The sequence below is a fragment of the Apteryx rowi genome, unplaced genomic scaffold, assembly GCF_003343035.1.
Source record: "Apteryx rowi isolate R43461 unplaced genomic scaffold, aptRow1 scaffold_71, whole genome shotgun sequence".
NCBI classification, from domain to species: Eukaryota; Metazoa; Chordata; class Aves; order Apterygiformes; family Apterygidae; genus Apteryx; species Apteryx rowi.
The window spans coordinates 2,656,662-2,668,666 of NW_020450994.1; the positions used below are offsets into that span (position 1 = coordinate 2,656,662).

The window sequence follows — 12,005 nt, forward strand, 5'->3', positions numbered from 1 at the left end:
GATGGCTCTTGACTGTATCTTGAGATTGACACGTTTGAGCTAATCAGCTGGTATCTGATCGTGCAAGTTAATTTGCYGGTTACCGCTGTGTCTCGCCCACGTGTCTGTTTGGAAATGGGGACAGCARGAGGTGAGCTGGGGAGGAGGCATGGTTTGACCCAAGGCAGGGCAAGGAGCTGGTCTCCTTCAAGCTTGCTGGGAGAAGTGCTTTTAATTTGTTGGGCGTCARTGAAAGGTGCTGGGGGAAAGGTGTGCTCGTGTCCCACCCTGGCCGCCCATCGAGGGAGGCCGGTGCACTGGCCGGGGCTTGCAGGGCTGCTCCTACACGCTGGTTGCTTGGGGTCTCCTGGCTGCGTATTTCTATATGAGAAATATTCTTGCGATTTTTCAGCTGTATGTCACTGGCACGTTGGCTGCYAGCTCCTGTCAAGACTATTGTGGTCATTTTCTTTAACATGTGAATCTTTTTTACTTTGAGTATCAAGTTTCCAAAAGCAGCTTTGGGGGCAGCRAGGAGGAACTGGCTGTTTGCTTCTGCAGCTGTTATGGGTAAAACCTGCGAGATGCCTAAGTGGGAACCAGCCCCTGCAGACGGACAATAAAAATCCATGGTGAAATGCCAATGGAGGCATCCTGTCTTCTGTGTTAGGACCTGTTACAGTCAATGTATGGATACAGATCTCACATGATGACACATGATTATTGGAATTCTCATCAGTGCTTATCTCTGTTTTTATTTAAAACTTGTTGCCTTTTTTACAAAAGGCACTGCTGAATTGCTGCTGTGACAGAAAGTGCTTTTTGTAGACAACTATTTTACATTTTCCCTTCTACTGTCTGGCTTTTTAACTACTTAGTGCATTTCTGTTTTYCATTTGTTTACACCTTGCTCCTGCCAAGCTTTTCTTTAATATAAGATTTCAAAGCAATTTTTCCTTTGTGAATATATAGATTTGCAGCTTCTTGAACACTGCACAGTCAAAAATCAGTCAACCCCCTTTAAACTCCCCTGCAATTAGCTGGTGAAAGAAAGGGGGGAAGAATGGTTCTGACATATTTTATTTATTTATTTATTTTAATACTTGGAGGAAAAATGGTCCTTTTTGTTTTATTAATGATGTGCTTATGAAATTGAGCGTTTGATGGTATGCACTTGGAGCAGGCATAATGCAAGCTTCCCYGCATAGCACTGGCAGTGTGCTTCCTTTCTGATCTGTAACACACTAGCTTATTCCAGATGTAGACTTGTTCTGAACAGAGGCTGTCTAATGTACAGTGGTTTCACGGTGGAGAAAGATGGCCTGCAGGGACTGACTTGAAACTACCAACTGTATTCTCTGTGCTCACTTGTGGTCTGTTACATAAGATTGACCCATTTTTTCGCTTGTGATTAATCCAAGCAGAATATTCATACTGTCTTAAAACCATTTTAATTATTTGTAACTTATGCACTTTGAAGTTTATCATCTGCAAGTGGAAAAATCTGATCCAAAAAGCTGCTTGCTTAAAAGAGCYAAGTTAGGAAAAAAGTTGAGTCACATAAGAATGATGTAACTGGAGAGAAGAATTAGCCACTCCAACTGCAGCCTTATTAACTTGGCCRTTTGTGTTTGCTCTTGCTATAGGAGTGCTGAAGGATGTCAAAAATGTAGGTCTGGGAGGGACTCAAAGAGATCATCCAGCCTCATCTCCTTCTCTGAGACCATCTCAGACGAATGATTGTCCATCGTGTCCGTGAAACCCTCCCATCAGGGGAATCTGCAGTCCCCTGGYGTAGGCAGGTCTGGTGCTGCTCTTGGTGACGGATCTGAGCAGAGTTAGAATATGCTTCGGGATGGTGGGAGTGACCAACCAGGGAACAAATCTCTAACGGAAATTTTGGCTTCTCATTCCTTTGGTAGTCTCGGAGCAAGCATGGATGTCTGTTTGAGGGTGCATCTTGGCTGCATCTCGGGTGAATTGCTTGAAACTTAATGGCTTGTGAGGCACAGATAGTCAGCCTGGGACATCTAATGAGCCCTTCTGCATTTGCTCTCTCTTCATCGTTGAGTTTCCTTATTGTGACCTGACTTCATTTAAGGGCAGATGTGGGCTGGTCTCCTTATTCTTAGGAAGGGCCAGAGCAGTGCTCTGGAGGGGATGTCTGACCAGTCCTGGGATGCAGCAGCTGCTTTGCCTCTCTCTGTCCTCGCTGAGGATGTCTGGAGTTTGAAATACCTGGCTGGACAGTCATCGGCATATCTCTCTGCCATAGGCATGAAATGCTTTTCCAGAGAAAGCTTTCGGGGCATGTGTGCAGATTTATTGTGTTGTTTATAAATGAAGTTATGAGAATTATTCTGAGTGGATGGAAAAATTCAGATGTTAATAGGAGTATGAAACTGGCAACAGCCAAGTAGCAACCAGAATTGTGCAGCCGATCAGAGGAGACTGTCCAGTAGTTAAACTCATCTTGCTCTGAGCAGGGATTAGGCAGAATCCAGGGACAGTGACATCAGACCTGCGAATTGCCAATTCCAGCTACATTTGGAGTTTCCTTTGTGTATTATAAGTCTCTGGAGCTGTGTGAATACACCAGAATCCTAGCTTTCATTTAAAGACTAAGTGAGCTTGTAGTCCCTTTGTTTATAAAGGAAAGCTTGAAAATACGATCCTTTAAAAATTTCTTAAATTAAAGACACAAAATGAATCACTGTGCCTTATTTATTTATTTTTAAGTGTTTAAGCTTTGAGCTGTTGAACCTGGGAATCTCCAGTAATTCAGGGGAAACTGGTTTTCGGTAAAAATTCAAATGCATTTCAAAATCCTTGCACTCAGCCTAGAGCTTTACTGTTAAGGCTTTACTGTGATGGAGTCGCAGAAGATGCGTGTTCAAAGCAGCAGGGTTTCCCAGTTGGCTGTGAAGCATCCCGTGCTGCTCTCTACAAAAGAGATGGCAACCTCACGCGGAGGGAAGGGGATTCTGCCGAACACCCCCCGTTCTCCGAGAGACCTCCAACAGAGACTAGGAATCTGCTTTTTAAAATGTTCAGCTCTTAAAAACTTGGAGTGAGGTACCTCAAAGGTATGTGGGTATTGGGGGGGGGTTGCTTTGTAACAGCACCGGTGTGATTAAATAAATAGCTATGAATGTTTTTATCAAGAAGAGTGACAGAACAGTGAGGCGATCTGATTTCCAGTCAACACTGAATTGCTTATTCCAGTGAAATGCATATAGATGACCAGCAGGAACTCGAACGACAGCCTTTTCTTTTCTTTTTTTTTAAACAGAATGTGAACAAGTCATTTTAAAACTAGTGAAAGGAATACATATTTGGGCATATGCCAGATTGTTTTGCTGTTTTTAGTGTGGCTGGATTCTGCCACCCGTATTTGGACTAAGAAATGCCTCACTTTGCAAGTGCTTTTGATTTCAGTGGGACTTCGAGGGGAATAAGATGGCTCTTGTATTAAGAGCAGTGGAGTCTCGTAATTTGCTGCTATTGAGTGTTTTGCTAGGTAAATGAATATTTGAGTGCGCAGGTCAGTTAAGAATAGATTTGTGGGKTTTTTTTAATGCATGATAGTTTGAGGAACGCAAGTGGGCACTGCATGTTGTAGGCCTTTGCGTAACTATCATTGCACAGAGCTTTTGCATGTTGTTAAACACAGTTTGATGACTGCATTGCTGAACTTCATTAGAGGGTGTGCTTCGAAAATGAATTCGGCGACTGGACACTCAGAACTGCATCTTGTGAGGAGATAGATTGTCATCATTTTAGCCTGGTCTTGGCTTCAGGGAGAGAGAAAGATTGTATTTCTCTGTTATACTATTTTTATTATGGGTACAAGGCACTTTATAGCAAGTAAGTCTCTCTGGAGCGTTCTTGTGCTGTAGCTAAGTTCTGCTTTGTGTGTAGATAAATATAGTTGACTTTTGCCCCTGCGTTTAACAAGGTGTTTCATGTATCAGTCTAGTTTGTCTCAAGGTATTCTCTGTCCTGACATGCCCTGTTACTCAACAGGAGACTGTGTTTTTATCAATGTATTTAGGATCCCAGTTAAACCTGTTGGGATATTGCTCATGTGCTTGGCTTTCAAGTTAACAAATTACCCACAGGTGTATATGTTTTCAGGATCAAACTTTTGGGTTATCCCTTAAGACACTGAGTTTGCTTTCCTGTTTCTCATACCTCTGGTCTAGGGGCTGTGTAACATTATTATTTATCACTTTGTTCTTAGATATTGATGTCGATGCTGTCCTCTTTGTTCTCATATGTGGAAAAACTCATCTGGCATTGCATTTAAACGTCTCAGCATAGGGCCCCAGTGGTTGTTTTAAAAAAAAATTGCATTTTTTTGCAGTTAATAAAGGCTCTGATGGAAAAAAAAAAATTGGCCTGTAGTCTGCAAGTTGCCACAAACCTTAGGTTCACTGATATACTTAGCAGTTCCACTTCTCAGAGACAAGCAGTGATTTTTTTTTTTTTTTTTTTTAATGTGCTCTTCACAGTTTGGCATGAAATTTTAATCATTGTCACTCCTTGGGCATTTGTGTACTGTAAGAACACCACTTGCATGCAGAACAGAACCGGTCAGAAATAGATGTCCAGAGAGATGAGCCAGTGTTGAGTGACTTCAGCAAGTGGCCTAAAAAATATACCCTAATTGTGCATTTTCCTGTGTCTTCCAAGCTTGAAAACTTTTGAGAATTTCTCGTAATTCTGCTACCCTGATTCTTCCCCTCTCTTTGAGAGAGTCCCAGCAATTGCCTAATGTTGCTTGCTTGCTTGCTTGTTTTTCTCTTTCCATTTTTGTTCTGCTAATATCTGCCACTCTTGTGTTCCTTTGGGCCCAATCCTTCCAGCAGGACACCTCAAAGCTAGTTTTCTGTTTTGCATTTTGTATTGCTCCAGAGTTTGTAAAGCACTTTTGGGGAAAATATTTATAATCAATTTAAATAAATAAAAATAAAGATGTCCTAAATGTCATTTATTACCTTGCTTCTATTTAAAAGTTATTCTGTGTGGTAAGTTTTATTATTTCCGGTTGGTACAACAGCTGTCAAATAGGGGAATATTTGATGGGCGGCTGGTATTTTCTTTCCTATATCTCAAATACTGCAAGCCTCTCTGGAGAGGTCAACGCTGCCGTATGACGCAAGTCGAGTCCCTGCTGCAATAGCAGCTGCGTTACCGCGGTGTTTGAGGTCCCTCTCGAACGGCCTTTTGCTCTTCTGCAGCCCGTTTGCACAGCTACTGCAGATCTTTGACTTTCCTCTCAAGGCAATTTTGGCAAAGGGGTTCGAGGCTGCTGGCTGCTGCTGGAAGGATCAGGGCGTAGCGAGCGGTGGTTTCTGCGTAGCTCAGAAAGAAGCTGCAAACAGCCCTGCGAGGAAATCTCCACGTGCTGAACTAACCTGTGCTGCCTCCTCCTTTCTGCCTCCTTCGCTTGGACCACAGATAAGAAAGGCAACTTGCTCAGCGCGGCTGTATGGCTCGAGCTATACAGGTGTATGGTGATGGGCAGGAAGCCTGTCAGCCTGCAAATCACTCCCTTCTGTAGCCTCGCAGCCCTCACCTACACCCCTGCGCCTGTGTCCTAAACCAGTAGGCGTTTTCAGGACGCTCTCTTACTGTCTAAATGCAAATTCAAGGACTCTCTGCACGTTTTCTCCCAGCGAGAAGGTTGCCGTATATGGAAGATGCACATACTGAAGGGGACGGACGGACTGGGAATCCAGATAACAGGAGGCAGAGGGTCAAAGCGATCCCCTCACAGCATCATCGTCACCCACGTGGAGGAAGGAGGCCCCGCACACAGGTGAGGTGACACTGGTTCCTTTGCAAAGCTTGAAGTATGTGTGATTGACCATCCATTGCCATCTCTGTTAGCTGAACTCAAAAGACAAGCTGGGGCAATTTGCCCTGCCACTGTTGAAACCGTTGTCCTTGTTACAGGAAGAGACTATGGGATTTTTAGCTTAAAAGCTTGTTTTTGTGATTGGTCACAGAGTCCCCTTCCAGCATGTTTAATCCAAGGTATAGAAAGGTCAAACAGTTGCTTTCATTACAAGTGTATATTGATTTCTCTGAAGGGCAGTACCCCCAGGCTGACTATGATTGCCTTTTCTTGACCCTCGACTACTTGGTGACAGAGCCTGGAAAGTAACCCACCCGGCCCATGGGAAAGGGTGAGGACAAAGTCCTTGCACGTTGGCAATGTGCCCTGGGCATTTGCTACGGACTCTTGGCCCAGGGAAGTGAGATGGGGCCCGTGGCTGAGAGCACAACGGAGCTGTCTTGCTGGAAGGGGATTAGCCTTGGCGATCTCCAGCGGGACCTGGGAAAAATGCGAGGGGAACCTGGTCCCAGAGGGAAGGGGGAACGGCTCTGTTTATAACGCATTCCTAAATGATTTGCTGTGGAGCCCCTTCTGAGCACCTTTCTTTGTTCCTGCCGCTTTCCACCCTTAGGGCAAATAACACAGCCAAAAATCAATTTGAGTTCAGCTTCAACCAAGTCACGTTTTTTGCATGTCTCTGCACACCAACATATACTGTCTAAGTACAGCATCAGCAGAAGATCCTCTTCTGTAGCTCAGTGTTCCTACTTTGTTTCCATAGGGACGGCAGATTGACATCCGGCGATGAGCTCCTCATGATCAACGGGCAGTCATTGGTTGGGCTTTCCCACCAGGAAGCTGTGGCCCTTCTTCGCTCTGCAGCTGGCCTGGTGCAGCTAGTGGTAGCTAGCAAGGTATGTTCAGTAAATCCTCTGTGCTTGTCCTCGGTGATCCCCTGAATAGCTGTTTAAAAGTGTTTGTGCATGCGCTGTATATAAAGGGCAGATTTTTAATAGCTGTGATATGAGGCTATGCATGCACATTTGCTTCTCCAAGTTTAACATACGGCTATTGAAAAATGTATCGGTAGCTGCATTAGATCCGTGGCAAATCAGCAAGATAGAGGCCAACTTAGTAATTTGCTTGTATTGTCACAGTAGTTCTGTGTGCAAATGAGTCTGTATTTATTCATGCAGAGATTACTTATGTTCTAGCCAAAAACATTTTCTTAAAATATATGTAGCCTGCTAAATAAAGCAGGCTGTTCTCAGCCTCTTCAGATTCTGCATGTGTAGCCTCTGTAGCTCTTATCTCTTGTCATATCTGTGTGCTTTAGGTCTCTCGATGATGATCTCTTAGTTTGAATTCCTTAATTTGTCCTCGTTAATAGCTTGGAGTGAAGTTCTTGCAGATAAAGTAGCATGAAATTTCAGGGAAATGAGAGTGGAACTCATTTATCAGTAGGGCTCTTAGTTTGCTTTCATCACAGGAGAGATTGGGGGGATATTGTACAGTATTTTTCCTTTAAGAAATGCCTGCCCACCCAAGTGCACTCTCCTCTCCCAGACCACAGCTTGCTGCTCCTTCATTTGGCTTGATGCAAGTGTTTGTTGGGCTGCCAAGCCAGATCATGGAAGTGGCTGGGGTTCCTGGTGTGCCAAGGATGGACCTGTGGGGCAGGGACAGGTGTGAAATTGGGGTGGTGGCCAGAACCTCTTGGGTAGGATTTCATTTATTTACTTTTTTTTTCAGCTTCACCTTTAGTTTGCCCTAGCCTGAATGGGGTTTAATATGGGTTTAATTTCTGGATGCTCTTACGGCTTCCTGGAATGCTTTATGCTCCTGTTTGTCTAGAAGAGACTTTACCTGATGATATTCAAAGCAAAGAGCCTGTATCTTCTCTAATGTTTTGCTAGAGAGTGAAGTTCATTCGAGACCTTCTGTAGGCTCCCAATGTGGTATTAGCCCCACCAGTGTTTATTCTGAAAACAAGACACTTTGAACTAAAGTAGGTACATTTTGTACTTTGTTTAGACAATTGGGCCTCTTCCAAAAAGCGAGAGAGTAGCCTGCATAAATTGCATCCTAAAATTATTTCCCTGTTCATGTAATAACTGCATCAAAATAATCATGAATAAGCTTACAGCATAAAGCTCCTCACAGTTCTGATCAAACTTTTGGCCCATACTCTGTGTACTTGGACAATTTTCATGTCACTGGGAGGAGAACTTGGTAACCCAAGCAACTGAGGATCTAATCTTTGCCTTGTGTCAAGCAGTTTGAGGAATGTGTAAATAGGTGAAGTGTTCTCCAGCAGATCTTTTTGGATATTATTTGTTAGTATGGGAAAGCAGCCTTGCAGTCTGGCCTGGTGAGCACTCTGAACGCAGGATCTGTTCTGAAAGCAATAAAATGAGACTCTGTCTCGTCTCTGCTTTCAGTTTATGCGTGTGTTTACCTACCGGAAAACATGCCAAAGAATGGAGACAGATCCTTAAGCATTTAGGACAGAGTAGATATAGGATTGGTGGGTCAGTTTTCATTTTGTTCTGCTAAGTAGTGTTATCAGCTTACTATTCTTATGCATGTAGATAGAATACATGTGAAAGAGAATATCTACAGGGAGAGTGCAGGAATGCAGAGTGTGATTTGGGGACATGATGAAATGAGTAATGAGTTCTCTAAACTCTGAGTCTTCTTGCAATGACATCTAATAAACTCAGAATATGGAGGAGCAGGCTGTTGGAGAAGCATTTATTTTAAATTCTCTCTTATAAAATCTAAATGTTTTAGAAATGTATTGGCCTATGCTTACTATGTACGCGCTTTAAAATCAGTACTGCTTTTTATAACTGAAACATTATGAACACTTGGAAATATGTAACTGGGGAAGACTATCAGGGAGCTCTCACTGGGCAAGGGAAACGGAGCACTTTCGCCTAGACTTTGGTGGTTCTCTGCATGTCATTTAACCTATTTTGTTGTGTCTCTGGTAGGAATCTGCTGAAGGGGATTTTCTGAAGTACCCATCTACCAGTTTGCCAGACTTGCTTAGCACTTGCTCAGTCCAAGACACTGACTCTTGCACTGATAATAAAGAAAATGAAGAGCCAGAAGAAGAAGATGTGAAGGGAGTGAATGTGGCTCCTGAAACATTGGTTGCTGTAAGTGTGGCTTTGGTGATGTTTTAGTCTGTCCCTTGATGTTGGTTTGTATCTGTCGTGTTCTCCTACAGCTGGACACAGAACAGATCTTCAGGATGAGGCGATCCGACCCAACCCTCTTTTGCATTCAAAGTGGTTGACGAGCTTAACCAGTGATGTGATCAGCTGCAGCTTCTGCCATCTCTGTGTTACTGTGCTGTAGCAAAGCAGCATCACGGGGAGTAAGAGCTCCCATGTCCTCCAAGTTATGTGGCAACAGGGTTTTTTTGTTTTTCTCTCTGTTGCTGGATTGTTTTCCACCCACTTCCAAATGCTTTTGTTGGAACTGATGAGAAGTCTCTTGCAGTGCTTGTGTAGTAACACACTCTTCTTTCCCCTCCTTTTGTAACTAAACTTCTTTAACAGTTTATGATCCAATTCTTCAAGTTGTTATTTGCTCTGTTGAAGCCAAGAGACTTTGGGGGAAGAGCAAGAGTCTCTGGCTGTGAACTGTAACTGAAGCTCTGCTGAATAAATTCTGCCAATTGATAATCTCACTTGTATTCCCTTCAGGGCTGCATTCAGCAGAGATTAAGTGGATTATTGTTATTTATTTCTAATGTAACAGTTCTTGGAAGCTTCATCTGTGTCCTGGACCTCTGTTGTATCGTGCAGACATAGAATAAAATGGTGTTGTCTACCCTAAAGAGTTTACAGGCTAGTTTTCAGGCAAGAGAAAGCAGGTGGATTCAACTGAAGGTTTCATCTTTTTCTTTTCTCGTCTTTTTCTCCCTCTTTTCTGAGGCAATTATAATAAATCTCTTAAACCTTTGGAAGGACTCATACACATGCTGTCTCATTTATTGATTTGTTTTTATTTTATATTCTTACACTTTCCGTCTTTCGTGCAGTACACCACTCCCCAAGATGAGTCTTGTACTATAACCAAGCTGATGCTGGTATTCACTTTATACCTGCATGTTATCTCTGATTTGCTTCAAGTCTGTGCTCTCAAACAAGTCTTTTGTGTGACAGGTTTTGTTTTCTTGTTGCTTTATTTCTGCGCAGTCTTTCCTTCTATGTGACAGGCTGACTATTTGTGGGAGGGAGGGAAAAACAAATAAATCAGGGATGCTTAGTGTTGATGATAGTTCTAGTGTTTGTGTGCTAACTTCAGTGGACATCTAAGCATTCTTTTGGCTTTAAAAGTATTTTGCAATTCTTCTTGATGTTATGCTTCAAATTCTGGTAATTGTTTGCAAGGCTTTGGCTCAGCAAAGCTTGAAGGTTAAAATCAATTTTTGCAAAACTTAATTATATAGGGCTTCAGGATGCAGCTACCTGGTGTTCTAGTGAAATTTTCAGCGTATGTTAACAATTATTTGTCGCTTCATATGCCCCTGAGTTTCCAGCAAGGGTTTCTGTGATTTTCAGCAATGGCTTTTTTGATGTTATCAGGTGTTTCCTTTCCAGATTAATAACACTAGGGGAAACTCAAGGTAGCATGCACGTCACTGAAGACCCCATCAAACAAGCCCACCCAGGGCCCTACAGCAGAGTTTATAGCCTGTCCTGGAGTCTGTACCAGAGCCACTGCTGCTCTTAGTGGTGCTATCCTGATTTTAAAGCTGGCTCAATCATGCCTGCCTATGGGGCAGTCTTGCCTCTGATGGTAGTTTCTCTGTGCTTATATAATGCATTACTGAGGGGTGGAGGGGGGAGGAAAATCATAGGAATCTGAGTACAACAAACAAATTAGAAGAATGGCAAGAGGCTCTTTTTTTCTCCCCTCTATTTCTATTCAATTTAATTGCTTTTTTTTGTTTATTTGGGGGTAATGGTGGAATTCAGAGGGATGTAAGTTATTTGTGTCTCTTGGGGCCAAATCCTCTTCCTTTTTCACTTGAGCTGCAAATGAAATCCTTGCTTTTCTAATCCAGGGTGCGGGATGCCTTTGCGTTCCCCTTGTGTGATTGCCATCAGGAGTGCAGGACACGGCTCTTTGCAGCTCGGGGTGGGCGGTCGGTACAGCGGGAGACCCACTGTGGGCCCACCGCCTGCCCCGGCCTGCTGGGGAGAGCTGAGCCGGGCACGCATGTAGGAAGGTAAATGTATTGAAGAGAGACACTTCATGCATGGCTTTACTTGGTCTGGCAAGAAAAGGAGGATTTTTCACCGTAAGGCTTTTTGAAGCTAATTTGAAGGTCAGCATGAACATGAAGCATCACTTTTTTTTTTTATAACTATATATCTAATGTATATAATCATATATATTCCTGCAAAATTGCTTTGGAAATTACTGTTCTCTGTTCCTCCAGCTCCCTTGATGATGACTGCATGGTTTCTTTCTCTCATATATATACTCCATATATGTACTGTAGATAAGAGGTGACAGTGTGACTGATGCTTAAAGCAGAAGCTAAGCTTGTCTATTCTTTTATTCATGCAGATATAATTGTATTTAGACTTCCAGTGGGGTAGGTACTCAAGGTCTGGACCAGTGTAACCGAGATTGTGAGCTCGGTTTCAGCCCAGAGCCCTTCGCTTTGGAAGTGATTCCCAGCCCGACTCTGATCAGGAGTTATCTTTCTTACCCATGGTTTCTCACCTCTGACAAGAGGTTAATGAGTTTTCTTTCTCATTTTACAGTAGTACTTTTGGAGCCTGAAAGGGATGGTGTCAGTGGTGTCATGTCCTGGGTGGTTAGGTAACAAAAAGTAATTCAAAATGATTTATTGTCAGCTGGGGGTCCACTGTCCCTTTTTGTAGTCCTAGAGTCTGACTCCACTTCTGCTGTTTCCCCTCCGCCGCTTGTTGCTGCTGTGCCGAAAGGCCAGGTGAACAAGGAAAACTTTAAAACTAACCGTGTGCGACCAACCGTTGCGCACTTGCAGCTTGCAGGGCTCAGGGGCAGTTGTGTCTCACTTCTGTAAGCTGTAGTTACCATGGGAGGCTTGAGGCAATAACAGGCAGGTGTTTGCTGACCGGCATTACGTAAATCTAATTCTAGAGTCTAGACACAGAAGATACCACCAGAT

At 43.3% G+C, this 12,005-nt stretch overlaps 1 protein-coding gene across 1 annotated transcript in view; it reads left to right on the plus strand.

The window, feature by feature from the left end:
* Positions 1-12,005, plus strand: part of PDZD2 (PDZ domain containing 2) — a 144,306-nt gene that overhangs the window by 84,383 nt on the left and 47,918 nt on the right. Inside the window, exons 3-5 of the mRNA XM_026087276.1 lie at positions 5,661-5,803; positions 6,606-6,738; positions 8,821-8,988. Coding sequence (XP_025943061.1) covers positions 5,661-5,803; positions 6,606-6,738; positions 8,821-8,988 — 444 coding nt within the window. The remainder of the gene's footprint in view (positions 1-5,660; positions 5,804-6,605; positions 6,739-8,820; positions 8,989-12,005) is intronic.